The sequence below is a fragment of the Barbatula barbatula genome (assembly GCF_947034865.1).
Source record: "Barbatula barbatula genome assembly, chromosome: 12".
NCBI classification, from domain to species: Eukaryota; Metazoa; Chordata; class Actinopteri; order Cypriniformes; family Nemacheilidae; genus Barbatula; species Barbatula barbatula.
This window is the reverse complement of record NC_136775.1, coordinates 11,814,218-11,836,545: the sequence shown is the minus strand read 5'-3', so window position 1 is coordinate 11,836,545 and position 22,328 is coordinate 11,814,218. Positions and strand designations below refer to the sequence as shown.

General features: G+C 38.2%; 3 protein-coding genes across 4 annotated transcripts; 2 read left to right on the top strand and 1 right to left on the bottom strand.

Annotated features, from left to right (window-relative positions):
- The first annotated feature begins 415 nt into the window (after positions 1 to 415).
- efna1b (ephrin-A1b) lies at positions 416 to 9,869 on the top strand. Of its 2 annotated transcripts, XM_079470203.1 has the most exons (5): positions 416 to 684; positions 8,007 to 8,302; positions 8,382 to 8,444; positions 8,529 to 8,624; positions 8,801 to 9,869. In XM_079470203.1, the coding sequence occupies exons 1-5, from the start codon at positions 587 to 589 to the stop codon at positions 8,920 to 8,922; spliced, it is 675 nt and encodes a 224-aa protein (XP_079326329.1). In that variant the 5' UTR covers positions 416 to 586; the 3' UTR covers positions 8,923 to 9,869. The 2 variants fall into 2 exon arrangements, with proteins under 2 accessions (XP_079326329.1, XP_079326328.1); XM_079470202.1 differs by having other exon boundaries at positions 452 to 684; positions 8,382 to 8,624.
- Positions 9,870 to 10,645: 776 nt separating this feature from the next.
- slc50a1 (solute carrier family 50 member 1) lies at positions 10,646 to 15,898 on the top strand. The gene is made up of 6 exons (XM_079468578.1): positions 10,646 to 10,875; positions 11,336 to 11,413; positions 11,584 to 11,707; positions 12,511 to 12,672; positions 13,516 to 13,635; positions 13,717 to 15,898. Exons 1-6 carry the CDS (start codon positions 10,808 to 10,810, stop codon positions 13,822 to 13,824), a joined length of 660 nt encoding a protein of 219 aa, XP_079324704.1. The 5' UTR covers positions 10,646 to 10,807; the 3' UTR covers positions 13,825 to 15,898.
- A 3,052-nt stretch (positions 15,899 to 18,950) lies between these two features.
- LOC306901405 (uncharacterized protein) lies at positions 18,951 to 22,066 on the bottom strand. Its single transcript, XM_079469102.1, has 4 exons — positions 21,948 to 22,066; positions 20,482 to 20,593; positions 20,208 to 20,338; positions 18,951 to 20,096 (listed from the first exon to the last, which is right to left on the bottom strand). The coding sequence occupies exons 2-4, from the start codon at positions 20,549 to 20,551 to the stop codon at positions 19,974 to 19,976; spliced, it is 324 nt and encodes a 107-aa protein (XP_079325228.1). The 5' UTR covers positions 20,552 to 20,593; positions 21,948 to 22,066; the 3' UTR covers positions 18,951 to 19,973.
- Positions 22,067 to 22,328: the final 262 nt, after the last annotated feature.

The window sequence follows — 22,328 nt, the reverse complement described above, 5'->3', positions numbered from 1 at the left end:
GTAACAAACAGGGGTTTAGTCTCACTTCCTGTAAACAGGTTAGAAAAACAGCTATCGAAATTGTGTGCAGACTTCTAGACAACCGGGTCTGAATCTTATGAGCTAAAATAACAAATCACGTATTTACAAACAAGATAAAAAAATGAAATTTAAGAGTGTATTTTAGATAAAAAAAGAATTTACTTAAGATGCGTATCTTAAAACAATAGTAAAGGACGTGTTTTTTCCATAACTGATCAAAAAATATAAATAAACGAGGATTTAATCATCAATACAGACGGCTCGTTGTTGACTTAAATCCGTGCGTAAAGGCGTGTCAAAAGAAAACGAACATCTACTCTTATTGGCTGCCTAGAGATAAGAGGCGCGGCTTTGCCCTCTGTAACATAAAAGGACTCCAGCGCACGTTTCACTCAGGTTTACCGCAACAGTTTGTGATAGACGGACGTAAAGAACGTATTCAACCGAATCATCAGCGTTTCAGCGTTGCTTGCAGTGCAGTAGTGCACGCACATTTGCTCTTTCAACGTGCAAAACATTTCCTGCGCTCGTGTTTATTGTTGTTTAAAGCTATTATTATATCTCGATGGAGTTGCTGTGGCTTGTGTGTGTAACGGTGAGCTTCAGCGCTTGGCACGCATCTGCGGAGCGACACAGTGTGTACTGGAACAGCTCAAACGCAAAGTAAGTTTCGTGACTTCTACGTGTTATTATAGTTGTTTAAAACCGTTTGTCTGCCTTTATGTATGCAGTTTTCACGTTATACTTTATGTTTGTAACTCTGCTAGTATTCTCCTGTGATCTCAGACACATCTCTCTTACACTCAGAAGTTAACCAAGTCTTTAAGCAAAGCACTGTTTTGTTATTTATCATGAGAACGGATGCTGAACGAATTACTATGAATTCGCAACCTTTTAGCTGGTTGGTTGATATATATATATATATATATATATATATATATATATATATATATATATATATAATGCATTGTTATTTTTTAATGTTTGTATACCTCACTGTAAGGTTTAATGCTATGAACACAATGACATAATGAGCTTAATGACCCATTTCTTACAATATTGGTTACGTTATATGTTTTGTTGTTGGGCTGTTTGCTGATCACACTTCGCTTTAGCTGCATCTAACCCTTAGCATATTCTTATAAATTGCCATTATTGCCAGAGACAGCATCTGGGCAAAGTAGTACATGGAAAGAAATCCAGACAGATGGACAGACAGATCAGCCTAAATATACACGCAGTTCGTACATATACACAGACGCATGCACGCGCACACCAACAAACACACACACGCGCGCGCTCGCGGAGCAATACACAGACAGACATGAGCAGTCTGGACCAAAATATCTATGGCTAGTAGTAGCTTGCTCTTTTACGAGAAGGGTCTTGTTACTGTATGTTATTATTAAGTTGTGTTACTGTCTGCTAACATGGTACATGGTTTGATGGTAAAAAGGATTGTCCATTCAGCACTTTAGAAAGATCGATACCAGTGACAGCGATCTTTACGATTTATTATGCTTTTAGTATGAAACTTAAGTTAGAGAAAATGGGCTTTAATAGATGGTGGTTCTTGTATCAAGGGCTATCGGTGTCTACTGTAAGACATATCTGACCATCAAGTGACATGAAGATCTCACTGATTGTATATTACCTGAAATATCTTTTTCCTCCTTAAGAAAAACATTGACTTGAACTCTCCTCAGAGAGTTCACCTTTATTTCCACGTAGACAGTTCTTCAGATATTACCATGATAACACTAATCGTAACGACTCGGTTGCCAAGTTTTTTTTTTACTGATGTCAATAGTGATTCATGCCGTGATTCAGATGATTCCCTCTCTCTCTCTGTGCTGTTGAGTGAGTAATTTATCAATTTTGTTGCGCAACCTACGTGTACCAGGCTTAAGCAGACACGGGGAGAGAGAGAGAGAGGGAGGCAGTCACAGCAGCAGCTGAGAAAAGAGAGATAGAATGACTTTAGGAAAACATGGACTGGAGCTAAAACTCCTTTAGAACCCGCTGTGAACGGAATGAGACGGAAGAGAAGGTGATGAAAAAGGTGTAACAGAAGCTGGTTGGATTTATTGGCTCAAAGGGGAGTAGGAAAGAGTAGAAAGGATCAGTAATCTGAGTTAAAAAGGATGGAGATTAAGAAGAGAGAGCAAGATGGCGAGATGGATGGCAGCAGTGTAATTTGTGTTTGGGTCTTTGGTGCCTAATCCAAAATGATCTACATTCAAGGGTAGAGTTGCATAATAAAAACAATGTAATAAATCACTAAACCTTAACTATTTTCAGACTATAAATATGTATTGTTTTTTTAAGAATTTAACCTACATAAACCATACATATATCCCTCTATAGAAGTACACAAATGTGATGCCATCTTGAGCTGGTCATAATCTGGCATGTGTGTTGGGAACTGAGTTCTTCCAAGTTAATCCTCTCACATAATCCCATATTCTAAGAAAAGAGAAACAATGTTATCATTAATGGGATTTCCAGGCTGTTCCTTTTTTTTCTTTTCACGCTTTAATGGCTTTTTACAATAGCCAGTGATTATTCAATGAGACCATGAAATACAATCAGTCAGTATGTAAGTGGATTAGTGAGGCTTGGCTAATCAATGTCAGACCTCTGAAGCCAATTAAGTGTTAAATATTAATTGGAATTATGTTTATCTGTTTTGGCCTGTAGTGCACACACAAACAATCTGAAAAAACACACGCACACACTGAAGTGGGTGTGAGCGTGCATGAACGGTAATGATTTAATCTCCTGCGCGTGTCCTTCGGCGAGCCGAATCTCTGGTTCGGCGAGTATGTGCGTGAGTGTCTGCACTGGATTTTCAGGTCTGATGTCTGTATTGTGACAGGTGATGTTGTTTTTGAAAGTCTGTTATCGCTCCGTCGCATGCCAGCGCTTGCACGCAAGGTTTTAAACCCCTGTCACATCAACGTCGCCTAATCATTGCTTTTTCCCTGAATCATTAAACACGGGAGGTAAATGTATGAGTTGATTCTTGCATGCAACATACATGAGGTTTGGATTGGTTTAATAAGCAACGGAATCACTACACGCTGGTGAAACAGTAACTCGTGCACACAAACAATGTGGCACAGGGGGGAATTTGTAATTCGGGTATATTTAGTAGACAAGGATCCCTTGCAGAGACCATGTTGCTATACTTGACCTTTAAGCTGTCCACTCATTGTCCGTTTCATTTCCTGTTTCGCCTTCTTGATCGCCGTTCTTTAAGTGTTGTACTTCTTTGTTCTCCTTAAACTTGGGAATCCAGTGCTGAAATGTAGCATGAATTGTCTTAAGGAGGGAATTTAAAGAAGCTCAGGATAGGTATCCAGACAGATTCCACAGACAGACCGTAAATCCATTTTCTTGAACCTTTTGTTCTTTGTCTCTAGCTCATAAGCACACACAGCCTCAAACCAGCTATGTACATAATCTGTGAAACAGACAGAGTTCAGGCTCAGATTTTGTAAATGTTTGTAATCTGAAGACTGACCCATTCAGACAAAAATCACTGTTGTATTTATAGATTTTGTAATCCAGTGCTGGATAATCCCACTCTACTCAGAAATGGATGTGTATGGAAAACATAATCCATCATTGCAAAAAAGTATTATGGAATGCACTATCCACTAGGGATTTTCTGTTTTAAAAGTAGTTAGGTAACATAAATGATAATCATCCAAAACATTTCTCCAGAATCAACAAGGGAGTTCTAGTTTGGTATGTTGCTTTTCTCTTTTGTATGATTTCCTTTAAACCCTAAAGTCTTCCCTCCGCCTCTTTCTCAGTTTTCCCTCTCCTTATCTCCACCACAGACTTCCTTATTATTTCTTTTCATACCCTTCCTGCTCCGTCCTAGTCATCCACTTGTCTTGCTCCCTGTTTGCTGTTTTGATTCCCACTACACTGTTGAGTTCCTTTTTTTTGTGTGCCATTAGTGTATTAGATTGTGTAATTGTAAGCATGGAAAAGTGTGTGGCCTGTGAAAACGTACACAACAACAGCATGTTGCCCTGTGCTATTTAATTCCCTCAAGTTGCCTGTCGGTGTTCAACGTTTCATAGCAGCTCACTATCACCACCTACAGACCGTTGAAATACATTATGACAACAGAGTGAATCGTTCTTCCCTTTCATTGACAGAAAAGGTACTGCAGGGCTGTGTTTATAACGTATTAAATACTTTTTCCCCTAACAGTGCTGACTTTGAACAAAGCTCACAGTATGTTAGCAAACACCAAGCCAACGTAACAGCAGGCAATTAGCATTCATTTAAAAGTGAAAGAGAAACTGAGGAGGAAATCAGGCATTTGTAAGGGACAGACTGAGAATGACACACTCGGGGGATGGGTGGGGGGTCAGAGGTCAGATCAAAAGAAAGAGTGTTTCCCCAAAAATTAGACTGAATGAAGAGGCCCTGGTTTATAATGTGATTTTAAACAGAGGAGAGAAAGAAAGAGGGTGGAGAAGATGGATGAACAGGGGGATGGGAGATAGAAATATATATTTACAGATAATGGTGCAATGGATGGACAGAGATGGATGGCTGGAGAAATCGACCACAGTTTAAATGAAATTTTTGTATGAAATAAACACAGATGGCGTCAAAAACTCCCAAAAGTGTTTATTTATATATTTACAATCATCCATGTAGTTACCCATTTGCAGCTTCACTTGACAAATACTTGTAACCTCCTCCACCCCCACGTTAAAGCCTGTAAACGGTCCGTGTTAGACAGTTTTGCTGAATAGCAGCGGTATGATCCGTGTGCTCAGTGTGATAATCCCTGGTTTGGAAGAACGGATTAGCTGCCCGGCATTCCGACCCGCTCCGCTTCGGCTGTGGTAATTACTGACAAGTAATACGTGAGAAGGACAATACAGGAATGTAGCGATGGGGAAGAAAGCGGATTGAGACGTTTCTGTGTGTTTGACTCGTAATAAAGAGAGACTGACACAAATAGTGCGAAGGTTTACGTGTGTGCTTGAACAGACAGGTTTCATTACTTGATAGTGTGAGAACAAGCCACAAAAATAGGATCATAATGCGTGTCATGACAAGCAGAAGCTCTTAAAGGTTTTAGTAACCGAACACTCAGGCGCATGTGTGTGTGCACGGTGACTGCTGACAGCAAGTTTAACGCAGCTGGCAGTGTATGCATGTGTTGTGATGCGCACTGCGCTGACCATATATCAGTAAATATATGTGTGTGCCCTGCTGGCTCATAAGGGAGTGTTAGAAAATTCTGACCCTGAACTTTGACACTGACCCGTCTGATAGTTTGAAACATTCAGCAGGGAGTGAAAGAGGGAGAGTGTGAACGAAAGCTAAAAAACAGATTACCAGAGTGAAACATTATATATAATGTAAAGACAAAAACATAAATCCCTCAAGTTGTTCTAAACCTGTATAAATAATAGCTAATACAAAAAAAGAGTTTGGAAGAATATTAGCAACGGACAGTTCTGAGGTACCACTAACTACTAACATAGTAGAAAAAAATGTTGTATGATTATAGGAGAACAAACAGTTCTGGGGAACATTTGACAAGCATTTTAATGGTAGTCAATGGTGCCCCAGAAATCTGTTGCTAAAATGTTTCCAAATATGTTTCTTTGTGTTCAACATTGCAAAGAAATTTATACAGATTTGGTACAGTTTGAGGTTGGAGGTTTTGTTGGAGTGTCCCTTTAACATTTAAGAGGAAGAAATGAAGCCAGAAGCACCAGGGTCTTTAAAACAGCTTTTTTCATATTTTTTAAAGCAAGTCAATTTAGAAAGAAAAGTCTAGTCAGGATTTTGTTCTCCTAGGGCACAACATGAGTCAGGACTGCCTCTTGTGTCCCTCTTAAAAAATGAAATAGGTGCCTGATGCCCCTGGATATAATGTAGCAGGTTAAACCCAAAGGCTCCACTGTGTCTTTTGATCAATTTGAATGAGTGATGTGGCCCCCAGGGGCTACAGGTACAGACGTTCCTCTGGCAGACCATAATGAGCAAAGAGAAAATTGCAGAAGACTGTAGAGATCAGGTGGGAGATGTTGCATGTTTAGCTTGATTCACAGCAAGTTTCACGTTTACGCACGGCCTCTCACCAAGTAAACTGTCACACGGGAACATGCAGGATACGGGCAACTTTGAAGTGACCTTGGATCGGCTCAGGGAGATTAGACAGGCATGGGATTGGCAGTGTGACTTCTGTTCTAACCAGATCTTAGTGACCAAAGGCATAAGTCCAAACCCTAAGGCTGATGTGCTTGTGTGAAATGGGGGAGTTAATGACACCCAATTCAAGTTGTGGCCTTGGTCTCGGCAACTCCAGATCAGCTGCTTCAAAGGAACATCGGAGGAAATGAGACGGAGGGAGTAAAGCATGCCGTCGAACACTCTGCAAAACAGAGCAAAACTAGTTATTTAAATCACTTTGAGATATATTTTCTGTTGGTGTTGCTTCCGCAGAGTTGCCGCACGCACACCTACTGCCGTGACTGTTAAGCGGTTTATTGAGTACACACACAAACACGGCTTTCCCACACAAGCAAAAGTCAGGAGGCTTAGCAAGGCATACACCCTGCCTTTTGAACGCGCCACTGATTAGAAGCCGTGCGAGACCGACACTAATCTCCACATTAGCCGGCACTAATGAGCGCAGCGATGTGTGTGTTTACCCCCCGTCTGAATAGACGGCGAAGCTGTTTAGACAGGTCGGCTAATGCCTTACACAGTGGGAAAAGAGCGAGATGAAGGGGGTTGGAGGGGGGACGCAGGGGGCCCGTCAGGAGCCTGCGTGTCTGTCCAGCATTTACCAGCGACTGCCGATGGCAACAACAACAACAGCAACATGTGCCAGAAGGTAGAAAGTGATAGAGCAAAGGGCATGAGGGGGAAACCGCCTTGTGTTTTCATAGAGGTTCACGCTGTTTTTTTTTTTTTTTTAGTGTAGGTAAATGCAATGGTAATATGCATGGATTTAAAGAGATTGGGTGTATGGAATGTGATGGTTTCTAATATGGTAACACGTGACTAGTGAAACTGAAGATCAGAAGCCAATCAGATTGTTTATTACTTAGTGGGGTTGGGTTAGGGGTGGCAGTGTAAAAAAACTCTCAATTACTTCAGATATGGATCAGAAACTTTTGAAAGTATTTGCAAGTAGTGCAAAAAAACATGACATGACAATAAACACTCAAAGGAGAGGGTTGTGGATTTGTCATTTATACATGACAAAATTCACATTCAACGACAGCAGGGGGAGGCTTAGATCAGACTCACATGAGAAAAGCAAATGACACGATAATAAAAGGACAGACAGACAGAAGGTCATAAAAACTCTTAGAGCAGATTCAAAGAGCCGGTCAGTCTCGGCGGCTCCATCCCCGAGGAGAGTGAAGGAGAGGTCATGAATCAAACAACAACAGTAACCGTGTAGAAAACAAAAAAAGGTAGAGCAAAAGTCCATTCTAAAATGTGAGGTGGACTAAGACGTAGGAAAATTGACAAAACAAAGCAAAAAGAGGGAGGAAAATAGTCAAACATGAAAAGAAAGGAAAATCTGTCATGGCTTCAAGAGAGACAGGGAAATACAGTTGTAAACGTTCCTTTCTTTCTACACTCTTTTATCCAATGTGACACAAACACACAGAAGTGGGGTTTTACATGGTGTTTTTCTAAGTCATTCAAACAAATACAAGGTGTAGGTAAATGGTAATCATCGGTCACTGACACCCACATGTATCAGGGTGTGGAAGCCTTGTGTTGGGTTGGCACTGATTCTTGCCTGGGGCCCTTTGGTGTTTCCTTGATTTCTGTTTGTTTGTGCACTATGCGTTTCTTTTTTTCCTGGGCCATTTTGGTCCTAAGGTGTGTCTGCATTCTGTACACATGTGTTGCAAGCAGTTCCCAATAAATATTGACAGCTCCACTTTGTTTTTCTCTTTTCTTTCTTCCGCTAGTTTCCTATGGGACGATTACACCGTTGAGGTCCGCATCAATGACTACCTAGACATTGTATGCCCTCACTACACTCGGGGCAAAGTCCCATCCCAGGAGGCCGAGCGGTACGTGCTGTACATGGTGGAGCTGGAGGACTATGAGGCCTGCAAGCCGCAGTCCTTCGACCAGCTGCGCTGGGAGTGCTCCAGGCCCTTCGCTCCTCACGCTCCAGAAAAGTTCTCTGAGAAGTTTCAGCGCTTCACTCCCTTCACTCTGGGCAAGGAGTTCCGCCAGGGAGAAAGTTATTACTATATTTGTAAGTATCCACATTTATATCTGTAAAAGCAACATTCAGGAGGATACATCTGTAAAATTGCCATTTTTCCATTTTACAGCCAAGCCTCTTCACCATCATGGCCAGGAGTGTTTGAGACTTAAAGTGGATGTGGTTGGACATGGTAAGAGTCGAATTTTTTCTTTGCCTTGTCAGTCAAGACATACTGCAACATTTCTAAAAACTCAACTTTTTTGTAATGTTCTAGGTTCCAAAAACAAGAAGACAGTGGAGACAAAGGAAGACGTAGAAGGAAAAATGGCTGCAGGTGGTGTTCACAACCCATCTAACAGGCTTCCAGCAGGTGAGCACTTCTGATATGCCGCTCTTCTCTCTGCTTCTGACAGCACATCCATTTGCTTTAGAGAGTATGTGGAATTCCACAGACTTTACAGCCTCTGTCAGCCAAGGTGTAAGAGTGTGACTTTAGTTATACAGTTGTGAAATGTTCTCATCGTCCTATTTTTCTTCCCTTTTCAGATGACCCCGTTGCAATGTTCCCAGTTGTGCAGAGGAGTGTGGGCAGTTCAGGCGTCCACACGGCGACGGCCTCCTTTTTTATCACATTGGCCTCTGTATTGCTCAGCATGCTGCTCCACTGAGCCTTTGGGTCAACATGGACTTTAATGCTGGTGCTGGTCACTGGCTCGTACAAAACTTTTATACTAAGAATTTTTTATACGAAGTAAATGGACTGAAGTTTTGGTGATGTGTCTAAGTTGTTGAGTGATGTGTTTGTGCTTGTGAGAGTGATGTGACCAGAGAACAGTGTTTTTGAAGAACCTTCTCTTTCTTTCTGCCGAGACATTTTTGAAGTGTTCACCATTCAAACATTTATTTTGTAAACTGTATATTTTCTCTCACCCTAAAAGCATCACAAATGTAATTGCCAATGTTAACATAAAAACCAAACCTGGAAAGCTTGTCCTTCAAAATGATCTGTTCACTGGAATTGTGATCGATTCTATCTATACCACTGTAGCCAAAGATCACAGGTATAATCTCAACCTAATCCTGACCTTGCACCTGATTTAGAATTGATGTCTGTGCAAATAACAGTGTTTGTAAATCTAGAACGGTTGTGAAGCATAGATGTTTTTGTGTTTTTAATCTGGTGTTGCTGTTGTTTTAGTTGGTTTCTGTGATGTAACGTGAACACGCCCTACAAAATATACTGGCTCTAATTCAGAAAGCCACTAATCATACTGCAAAGATGTAGATAATGTCAGATTTGGTTTCTTTTGTAACACAACATTTGGTTTTGAAGAGCTATGTGCAGTTGTGCTGCGTGTGTGTTTGTATGTGTGTGTTGGAGAGAGAGAGTGTGTAAGAGAGGCTGGCCTTCTCTTCTATTTCTGACAGAGAGCAAAACTCTTTGCAACATGCAAAGATCAATTAAAATGCTTTAAAATTCTCAAGTAAGTTAAAAGAACATTTGATTTTGTAAAACGCTTGCGTTTGTACTGTGTTGGTTTATACCCTTTGTAAATAGTTCTGTAAATATGTATATATTGAGAGTTATATAAAATAAAAATGTTTGTTTATTATGAAAATGTGTAAAATGTGTTTTTGTCATATACATTTTTAATGTCATATATGAAATGCGTTTAGATGACTAAAAGACTACCATACAAAACATCCCCACAAGTACTATAGGAGCATACACAGATTTTCAGGGGAATTGGAGACTTCAAAGCTTTAACACTCTTAAATCACAGTTCTTTCCTCTTCATCTCTCCATCCTGTCCAAGACTTCACAGCTTCTAACCAAACACTCAAATGGGGCGAGATGAATGAATGGACAGAAAGGGCCCAAAAGAGAAGAGTAAACCAGCACTTGGGTGGCAAGATGTAACATTATATTGGCGCACTCAGCACTTCTTTATTTAACCAAACACGTCAATGGAAAATACATCACTTTCCCTGATAGTTTAAAAGCAAAACAAATGCAATGCAGGACAAAGATGTTCACTTAGACTCATTATTTGTGAAGCATGTGTAATCGTCAAATCCCTGCTACGTTTAGTGAACGCCTTTCCTCTATAGAAACCATTTTCTCGCATTTGAGAAGGCAGGTGTAGCCAAAGCGCCACCTAAGGGACACAGGTGTAGCGTACACACTTCAATCTTAAACTTAAAAATAACAACAATTTGTGCTTTTAAATGTTACACGTGCAAAAAAAAAAATTTCAACTGTAATTGTTCAATTACACAAAATCAAACACTGTCTTCTTTCGTTTACTTACTAAAACTACAAATCCGGACTACACGTTGACGTAAGTAATCAGCGCTCCGTGGTAACCAATCAGAGTGGAGGACTTGGTTGACGCACAGACGCTGCTTACAAACACGGAAGTAGTGAATGTGTACGTCAGCGTTGTACGTGTGAATGTTTTATATTGGTTTATGAATCTAATAGTATTCGCGTGGTTGCACAGGTAGCTTTATAGTGACACAGGTGTTCAATAATCACCTTTTTTTCGGTCTATGGATTTTTTGCAGCTGCTATCATGGGCGTGTATCATATTTACCGTCGGGATGTTCTCGACAGGATTGTAAGTTCTTGCAGAAACGTTACTTTATATTTATGACTACAATTCATATCGATTTGACTTGGGAAAAGACTGATTAAGTTAGCAAAAACTGTATCGGTACATAAACATATTTAGAAAATTATAAAAAAGTTAATTGCAATTAAAAGAGTAAAGGTACTAATACACATTTTAGGACGTTTAACCATATTGGTTATGGTGTATTTTATATAAACCTTACGAGCAATGTTTGCATGAGTTGCACTGATATCAAAAGAAAGCGAGGAGCTAGTGTAACTTGCAATTGTCCATACATTTTATGTCCATACAAATATAATTTTTTTATTACGAACCACCTTCTTTACGGATACAGTAGTGTGGTATATAAAGCATATGAAATGCATATAGGTACATCACTTCCTGTGTCTGTGTGTGTACTGTGTTAAACATCATTCCTCATATTTCCCTTTCCCTCTGTTTGCAGGACCGACCTAAAGAAAATGAAAGCCTCTCAGAGTGCAGATAATGTTCAGTTCCTGCCCTTCCTTACAACATGCCTTAAGTATGTATTTGGAGTAACAGTTAGACAGACAGCTTTCAGTTGTTAATGTTGTTTAGGTCCATGCATATAGACAACTCCATGTGTGCTAAGTGCAAAGATTTGGTGAATTGTAACACAGTCCATTTATTCTGATTGATCTGTGAAGATGTATTTTGTGTGTGTTTGTGTAGTAATCTAGGATGGCTGTACTATGGATTACTTAAGGGAGATGGAACTCTCATATTTGTCAACACCATTGGGGCCATTTTACAGACCATATACATCCTCACCTATTGTCATTATACCAAAGAGAAGGTTTGTCTTTTTAATGCTGTCCATTTATATTCAACTTTTGATAAGTGATGGTGATTATACAGTGTGGTGCAAAAGTGTCAGACCACTGGTAAAAAAGCTAATTTGTAAGTGGTTCTGCTGTTTTTTAACATAATACAGGGTTGCCAGATCTTGTAATCACTCCAAAATCACTCCAAAACTACCCCAGTTTACCACAAAACTACCACATTCCAAAAATCAATATTTACATTTATTAATTTGGCAGACGCTAAGCGACTTACAAGTAGTTTTTTACGGTGACACATTACTGCAGAGCAATCAGCAATGCCTTTGCTCAAGGGCACTTCAGTCATGACCTGCTGGCACTGAGATTCGAACCGGCAACCTTCTGATCACAAGCCTAACTCTAACCACCAGGCCACAGCTGACAGTCTTTTTCATAAATAACCTAAAATAATTGTGTAAAACTAGACCAATTCTGCAGGAAAATCACAGACCTGGCAACCCTAACTTCATACGTAGTAGCAAGCAAAGCTGACCTTTTGTAAAAAGAAGGTAAATTGGTCAATGTCAAAAATATGCTTCTATGATTGATAAGGTTTCTAGGCTCAGTTATTATTATGATTTTTACTTCAGACTTTCCAGCTGCACTGAATGAACTAAAGGAAGCTTCTGCAATACATTGTAGGAGTGCTCAGATAATAGATAAAATGTGTAATGCAAATAGTAAGATATTAAGTACAGGATATGATATTCAACCTCTAACCAATTTAAACTAAATAGAAATGAGCCTCTTGTTAAATTCTGCTGTATTTGTGTTTCAGAAATGTGTGCTGGCACAGACATTGGCGATGGTGTGTGTGTTGTGTGTAGGCTGGGTGTATTTTAGTATTGTGATTCCTCCTGGACAAACACAGCTGTCTCAGCTAGGACTGGCCTGTAGTGTGTTCACTATCAGCATGTACCTCTCTCCTCTCACTGATCTGGTGAGTGCACATTTATACATGTAACCAGCATTAATCATAGTTTCACACATTCAGCAAGTATCTGCTTCTGTTTGCTGAGTATAACATTTTAGGAAAAGGACATGGAACGAACATGTTAAGAATACACATGTCAGCCTCTATTTAATGTTGTGTATTACTAGGGAGTTTTGATACTTAGTTATTTTATAAATAACACTTTGAAAAATGTAAAGTATGCATAAACGGGAATCCATCATGTGACCCTTTAACTTCCAAAATAAAAGCAGAATGTAAAGTGAAATAAACTCATAATTTCTAAATAAATCTTGATATATTCTCCTGTTCACATTTGCACACCAAACAGCATGAATAATTTTTATGACATTCCAGCATCTGTTATTCATCACGCCATCCATCCTTTGACCTCTTGTAGTCTCCATCTTCCTGTTTTCAGTCTTTCTCTTCCGTAATTATCCATCCAGCTCCATCTATCTGCCCTGTGGTATATTTCCTGTCATTCTCTTACCTTCTTTTGTTGCTTGTTTTTCCTTCTGTCAGTGTCTCCAAGTGTCAATATCTGCTTGTTATGGAAAATACTTATGTGGGTGTATGTCTGTGAGAGTATGAAAACACATTCTCATTGGCTTTGTGGTGTATGTTGAGCATTGGTGCTCAGGTGAGAGACACATGTTCCAATCTTGTCTGACGTCTTGTCCTGATCAAATTCCGCCCCTTTTACTCCCGATATCGTCTACTTTGCCATTAAACGATTAAAGTCTAAAAGTTTAGCAGACGCTTGCATCATGCATCATTAAATATTCCTTTCCTCTTTTAAGAAGTATTTCTATGTTTTATTTCCACCAGCTGCAGATCGTACGCAGCAAGTCCGTAGATCGGCTTTCACGTTCCCTTACTGTCGCTACGTTTTTTACATCCACATCATGGACGCTGTATGGCCTTCAGCTACAAGACTATTATATCATGGTAAAAGGCTGAAAAACATCCTGAAACAGTAGTCTGTGGTGAAAATGACATGTTTGGTAACTTTTTCTCTCTACTTTCTAGGTGCCCAACACTCCAGGCATCTTTACGAGCCTCATCCGCATCTACCTTTTCTGGAGGTTTGGAGCAGTCTTTGAAAACAAGCCCTCGTATAAACTCGTCCAAATCTGACCGATAAAGTGTCTTCTTAACTTTCCTTTAGTTCAGGGGTTCCCAAATTTTTCAAAATAACAGTGCCAGTGACTCGAGACCCTCACTAGGTGCTTAAATTATACAAACGTTGAGTGCCCAATGGGGCACATGGACTAATTAGGTCTATCCAAACATGCGCAAAATGACAACACAAAAGACCATAGTCTAACAAAGTATTACTTTATAGTAATTTACTCATTACTTAACTTGTTGTTATACATAAACTATGAGCTATTACTACGGATGGTCATATGTTATCAAACACATTTGAGTGCTGATAGAGGTACTTAGCCTCTTTCCGTACCTGAAGACGATAGCCTTTTTGACTGCGGCGCTTCTCCGCCCTCCTCCGCTGGCCTCCCTGCGTTGTCTTTGGTCAATGCATTTCGACAAATAAAAATATCCTAAACTTCAAGCATCTTGCGACCCTGCCGGTGGTTTGCGATCCCTTCTTTGGGAGCCCCTGCTTTAGTTTACACGACATGCAGGAGATTCAGGTTGCCTGAAGTGTCTCTCTCTCTTTTATGACACTGCCAATTTTACAATGACACAAAATTTTCAATTGATTTTGTATCTGTTTTGGTGAATATTGTTAAAGACGTAGTGTTAGGGTATAGTTAACAATAGCCAAAACTTTCAAACATGACAAACTATGAACTTCGTCATATTTTCTGTTTTTGTGTTTCCTCTTAAAGTCAGACCTTAAAATATATAATATTAAGCCTCTATCTATTTTTATTATGGTTCTAAATGGCTTTTAGGCAAATCCTATGTTCTATTTTTGTCTTATAGTGAATGTACTCTTTACAAATCATATAAGTGAATAGGAAGCTACTTTATTTCAGCTTTTTAATGGCTTAATCAAACATTATACTTGATTGTGTCCATGTGGCAGTTCGGCAGCTATTTAAATTGTGCTTGACTTAGTCACGTTCTAAACTTTTTAGATGGGTGCGGCTTGAAAAGAGTTTGTCTGAACTGTATTAAACATCAATTAACTCTTTTTAGATTCCATAATCTGCAAGACATTAAGAAGTGCAGAAAGTCCGAAATGCACAGAATAACATCTTCAGAGTTTGGAGATGAGTGGTTTATGTACATTCAGACAGCAGTAGTGGGGCTTATTTGCGGGCCATTGAGTTTTAATGAAGCTAAATTCTATTTCCATTCCCAGCAAGCCCCTCCCCACCACATTCTTTACATGCATATTCTCTGCCCTATTCATTATATATTAAAATTTCCATATAATGATATCAGAAGCATACGTTCCCCTCCCCTGAAGATGCTTCATAGTTGCTTAAAAACTGAAGACTTTATTTATTGTGACTTGAGGAGTTTGATGGAAGCTGCTTGTTATTATTATACGCAGGATAATGGAGGATTAAAGAGGAAAAAGTCTGAAAATTCACCCAGTTACATGTTTACATATTCAAAACCAATAACATGGCCAGATGAACATCTTAAATGGTTCGTGGCCATGAATGTGCTTTGCTGAAATTGGTTCAGCTGTGATGGACACAAAAAACCTAAAGCGTATGTCAAAGCCTAAACTCTAAGGGTCTGTTTTCCAGGTGAGCTTAAACCAGCACTGGGTCTTTAGGATATTTACATCATTTTTTTAAAACATTCTTTACAAAAAAACATAACTGTGTTCATCCTGAGACAAAACAATCACAAGCATGATGTCAGTGCAAGTTGTTTTTGATTAATAGAGCTCTAACATTTAAGTTAGTCTGGGACCAGGCTTAAGTCCTTTCTGGGAAACCACCCCAAGTGTACGTTAGCGGTTTACCTGAATATTATTTGGTACTTTATTTACTTGGGCCTATTTTGTAGATATTAAAAAATCATGATGATTTAAATTCCAACTCGTGTTGCTGTTTTGTTTATGGTTTTAATGTTATACAATTATGTTTTGTGCTTTACATTAATATTCCTTTGTACTATTTTATATACTATGCAACAGTGCAATTATATCAATTGGGATTTAGAGTGATTTTCTTTAAAAAAAAAAAAATTTTTTAATTGTTTAAATAAATTTTTGTATAACATCAAATGTCTGCTTGAGCTTCAGAGGCGTTATAAGAGCTTGTGAGAAGAATGCAAGTGGATTTTCTTCCGTTCAGAAAGAGAATAAGTGTTGATTGTGAGCAAGGAAATCTCAAAATGTGGTTTATGTTTTAACAGGCATTTAGATTTTTGTGGGAAATCACAGCACATTTATCTCCCATTTTTAGGTGTTGTTTAAGCTCTTGACAAGCGTATTCGAGTATGTTGTTTGTCTCGGTAAACACGAGTAAATGCAGTGGGAACCTTCTGCTTGCTGGTTCTCAGTGCCTACGGTGACTTTATATCCTTTTCCTGCCTAATGCTTAAAGAGAGGGAGATGAAAGAGGCAAAGCATTGTGGCTGGTGATTGTTTATCAGCAGAAACAGTTTCTAAAAGACAAAGTATTAAGGATTTAAGTGGCGAAACCTGTGTCGTGAGAGAAACAATGGATTACTACATTTAGCGCATTATAGTTACTTGTGCTATGTGTGTATGTTTGATGGTGTAAATATGAAAATGTTTACTGATAAGATCAGAGTGCTCCTCAGTAGGGTAATGAGAATTTCTATATATTTTTTAGTCTAGACCCATTGAGATGCACCATAGGTTCATCACGTAATGTCAAATGTTATATCTGTGTCCAACAAAATAATTTGAATTTGAGGTTTAATATGAGGAATCCACTTTAAAAAAATGTTGGGTTATTTTAAAGCCAGCGTTGGGTCAAAAAGGGACAAACCTGTCATGTTAAATGTACCCAGAAAATGTTTATATTTGACCCAACAATGGCTCAAAACGAGACAGAAAATCAACCCTGCAATTCTAGAGTGTAGATGTTAAAGATTGAGAGTTTTTTTGGGCTAGAGAAAGTGAGATGTCTAGTATGGGGAAATGTTTGTAGATACTTCTCCTGGATCTACCCTCTCAGCTTTTGATTCAACCACAAACACATTATGAATCATGCCAAAATAATCAAAAGAAACTTGGAATTTTCAGATTCCCTGATGCATTGCATATTCAGAGGGATCAAATCATTGCTTGTGCAAATACTTACATTTATTTATAAAACAGTAACCCACACCTTGACTGGCTGAAACAATGAAACAATTTAGTGCAATTTTTACTTCAATAGCGAACTTTCTTATACAGCAGACAGAGACCGGGGGGGCTGGGTGTCTGCGAGTGATGAATGACCCCGTGGAGACACAGAGACTAGACAACTTTCACAATCCAGAGTCACACTTCTGAAGATTGTGTATGTCTATACAGTAAGTGTGTGTATTGAATATCACAGTTTGTCGGGTGAGATAGGAAAACATATGTTAATGTGTCCCTGAAATTTGTGTGTCTGTTATGAATCCTGTCTGATTGATCTCGGACACTTTGCTCTGTTCTCATCATTAGGAGCGTAGTAGCTGTAGTGTTTACATGTGGATGTGTGTGTGTTTGTATGTTTAATCAAGGCAACAATGGGAGTCCACTCAAAAACAGGATACCATGGTTTCCTGTAGTAGAGACTGTCTCTGGGATACCCACGGATATGTTCACACTACCTTACAGATGTCAAGATCACTAGCTAGAATGCATTCTTCAGCAGTTTTAATCATTTGTACATGCATTTAATTATTATTTATTTACGTTGACCAAAAATTGCTTTCACTGGGTTTTTAATAACTGATGCAATGTCATCGAATCAAACCGCATTTATTTAACAGGGTATGGGTAACGCAACTTTTAAATAATCATATTAAAACACAAAAAAATTGAAGAATGTTGATGGTGGAACCCATTAACAAGCATGTTCACCCTGGAATTGTTTTTTAAATATCATCCTCTGTTTTTTGCAGAAGAAAGGAAGTCATACAGGTAAGTATTATAAATTATTTTATCTAAACGATCCGCATTCATTTACGTCGCCATACCCTTAAAGGGACAGTTCAACCCAAAATACAAATTCTGTCTTTATTTACTCACCCTCAAATTGTTCCAAAACTTTATAAATTCAGAGAAAGATATTTGGAAGAATGCTTGTAACCAAACAGGTAATGACTCCAGGTCCCAATGCAAATAATGACTAAAGTAGTTTCAAGAAAAAGACCTGTAGTATTTTGCTCCCAAATGAACCAACGCCCAGCCAATACAATTCATCATTTTAAAGTCTGAATTAAGTCAAATATGCTTGATGCCATGTCAGTGATAACTGGTAATAACAAACGTTATAAAAGTGCAAATGGAGCACATTAAACTGTGACAAGTTGTATTTGCTGAAACCAGTGTCGGTGTTTGCTGCATCAGCATGCCTGCATGTGTGTGCGTGCAACGTCAGCTCGCGTGTTTGAGCTTTCAGCAAGTAAAACACACCTGTGAGATCTCCAGCTGTTGTTGTGAAGAGTCTGAACAACGGAAGGAGGAACAGAGGAACAAAAATGTGCTGCTCTCTTCATTCTTCTCCTGTATACTTTCTGTCCTTGCAACTCATTCACGTCTGTTTTTGTCTCACAGGCAAATATCTGTGGCTCCTTGTGCTTGTTTGCATTTGTCTGGTGTTGTCTGGATGCCAGCGCTGTAGCTATGATCTCTCTTAACATAGACGCCCCAAAACACCATACGTTGTACCGACATGTATTTAATAGATAGATTCTGCTCTCCAAATATAGACAGAAAAGTCATAAATGAGACGAATTACACAGGCACAGACAGGCAACACCCCTCTGGCACCTGCTGACCTCTGTCACAGTTTCTTGGGCGTTAAAGCTTTGCTAGTAAAACAGGTGAGGTCAGAGGTCACAGGCCTTGTTTTTCCCCTGTGCAACTGTCCTGCACGCTATCTCTTGTCTTTTCTCTGTTTCATGTGCAGTTGCTTTATGGAATTTATGAGCAACAGTATGCAGACCCGACTGCTGTTGAAAGCTTTACTTACTTTGTTTTTCTTCACTGTACTCTACCATGTGAGTATTCTGCTACACGGCACAAAAGTGAAAATTGTCTGTAATCCATGGCTTCATTTACATAGTTGCTGCTTTCTGAAAAATCCATTGAACTGAATCCTTCTCTAAACCAGATATGTGTTCTTTTTTAATTTTGTATTAAACTAGGTACAATTGAGCATTATCATTTATAGTTTCAATGGCAATTACAGCAATGATTCCCTTAACAATTGAATAACTCAATATTGTGACTAAAAGAGACCTCCCAAGTAGATTTTTCTGTTTAATCTGAGGAATAGTTAATTTACTTATTTTATATTTCAAAAAGTGCATTCAAGTGTGCTTTCAGTACACTTATTTTAAACTAAAAAACAATGTATACTTTGATTTATACTTTTTATGTACTTTTCAGAAATGTACTTAAAGTTATACCTAAGTACATACTGACACATAATTGTTTAAGAATATCAACATGTTTACATGTACCTAAAAGTATATTGATGTATTCTAAGTAGCCTGCACTTGGATTTTGTGTTTAATCTTTTGATTAAAAAATATAGTTGTGAAAGTATATTTTTATAAACTAAAAAGTAGGCCGATTAAGTCCCATGTAGTTTTAAAATAGTACACTTACTACTAGTTGCCTATTAAATTGTATTGATACACTTCATACTTATCCTCGAACTTGATTTAATACTTAATAAAAATAACTTAAAGTACTTTTTGTAATAGTGTGTAAACTGTCCTCATTTATATGCACGTTTCACACGAAGTGTCATTCACAAAAACTGATAAATGAAGCACATCTTGACTAACTGCATTGATTTTTCTTGAAAAGACAATTCTTTCAGTGTTTTGACAAAACCAATAATACTACAGGCCTTAATTTATGCCTCATATGTTTGACAAAGTTAAATATTTTTCACAGTTCCCCTGGATGGAAATTACAGCCACATTAGACAACAGTACACAACTTTATTAATGTGCCAGATTTAATGCTTGTTAACATCTTTCTTTAAGTAATTAAGTTTTTCTTTATATTGAAGTGCTACATTGCAGATAACATAAGATGAAGATACTGACTTAAGAGTAAATATATTTTTTAACATTCTGTAAATGTTCACACCACTGCTTGTGTTGTGAGTGTGCGTTTATGGATTGATGCTGGCGAGGACGTTCTGAATGAGTCTTGCGCACTCTGCCAGGTTGAGGTGTCTGTCGTGATCCTCATCTACAGCACGCACCCACTGCTCAGTCTGCATAGGGTTCAGTGTCTACAGAAAGAGAAGGAAAGTTTTTATTGCCAAACTATCATTTATTAATCCAGGGCTCTATATATCATTTTATCCTTTTTTTGAAAATGAGTCAATGACAAATATCCAGACCTGGATTTGCCTTCCAAACTCGATCATCAGCATGTCGAAGATCCGTGGCATGTCCAGAAGAGCGTTTCCACCCTGAGTGTAGTGAAGGCAAATCTCATTTCCCAATGGAGGAGGAGAAGGAGGTGCATCATCTTTTAAAGAAACAGAGATAGCTAAAGGGTTAGATACATTTTAAAACCTAGACAGTGAACTTGATGTTGTTTATTGATCTTAAGAATAGAACATGAACATTATGATCTGCAGTTAAAGTCAGAAGATCTGTGATCCATCTTACCTTCACAGTACGCCACAGCGACCAGCAAACACAGGCCCAACACTGCCACCAACTGACCAGATTTTGCCATTGTTTAAGAGGTTTCAAAAGACTGCAACACTCAGGTAAAGAGCTATAATCAGGAAGAAAATAAATGTATATTGCAGTTGATACACTGAAACAACAGCAATAAGCATTATGTAAGACTTTAAGCATATTTAAAATCTGACAACAAATGCTCACAATATAAATGATGTTGGCCTACAAACTAAAATGTATTATAGACAGCTGCGGAAAGATATATTAAAACAATTCTAGAGGAGCTTTTCTGCATTTACCATTTATTGGTATGTGTTTAGGTAAAATGGCAATTTTAGTTACCAACTACTAACCATATTTCGCAAAATTTCTAATAAAAATAATGTTTCTATTTGCGGAAAATGAAAACTGGAGAAACAGGTCAAAATAACAGAAGAGTTGCTCTGAATTTTTTCACACCTCAAATATTGCATATTTACTTTTAAGCAATACAACAGTACTATTTGTCTATTATTTTTATTATGTGAAAACGTTGATTTTTATCACAGTTTTCATGTGTTTTGTCATACAGTCTTTCACATTGCTGTTGGATGACTTTGTCACTCCTGAGGTGATTTTGAAATCAAGAAAATTCTACAGACATTGGACTGAAATGTCCACAATACATCTAGAAATACTGATTAAATGAAATTTTGGATTGGCCTGTTAATTCTTAAATTTTTTAAATTCCCTGTATTTTCCTGCTAGCTTCACATTAGATCTGAATTCAAATGGAAGTCATGGCAGGAACTAAAGAAGAAATAAGATGAACTCTACAAGAGAAAGTTCTTTTATTCTCACTTAACATTCTGATATTATTTTAAATAAACATTGTTTGATTTAGTTGCACTAAATGTGTCAAATGTATTTTTCAAATTTTGTTCAGCTTGTTTTGCAAGGGCGGACTGTGCCACAAAGAGTTAAATCCCCTCTCTTCGTTTTTTTATTTATAGCTTAGTGTCTTGTTCCTGGAATCAACCTGCTGCACCATCATTTTGTCATTGTTTGTGAATGTTCTAGCACTCACACGGAGGATTGTTGTTGATCTGGTTTTACAAGGTTTTGTCCAATTCCAAACTCCAACCACAGAACTAATATAATTTTAGACGCACGTAAATACTTTGTATCACTAAAGCAAATACAGGCAAAGTGAAATCTTTAAGCTTTTAGCTTGACTATTTACCATACATATAAAAACTGTGCATTCTAAACTAGATTTGATTGAAAAACCTGCATAAATACATATAGTTGGGTAAAAAACTAAAACACAGATGAAATGTACAAAAATAAATGTAAATTATTTTTGTATTATTCCTGATGTAGCTTTTGTAGAGAACCTATTTGAGTGAATGAGTAATGTGAGCAGAAGTGGAGAGACTAGAAAATGAGAGAGAGGAGGTGCACCTTACCTGTATGAAGTCTGAAGAGAAACTACAGTACCACCGGCTACACCTGCACCAAATAGGTATAAAAGAAACGCAGGCAATCATGTGATTTACATACCACCACCTATTTGCTCACTTAGAATAGAAAGAATAACCAAAGTGGGAGGGATTATAAAAGAAATGCTGCATGTTTAACTGGTTATTCTGTACATGCTTCCTTGTTCCTGCTCAATGTCGGCACAACATGTAAACAGGGCAAAGAGCCGAATGCGATTAAGATCCTCAAAATCACTGATTTATAGTCACATAAAATAGAACTCGAATCCACTTAAAAGATAGAAAACATATGCTGTTTTATGGCAGTAACGTCATCTTTCTCTTTCACACTCCAAATAAATTAATACA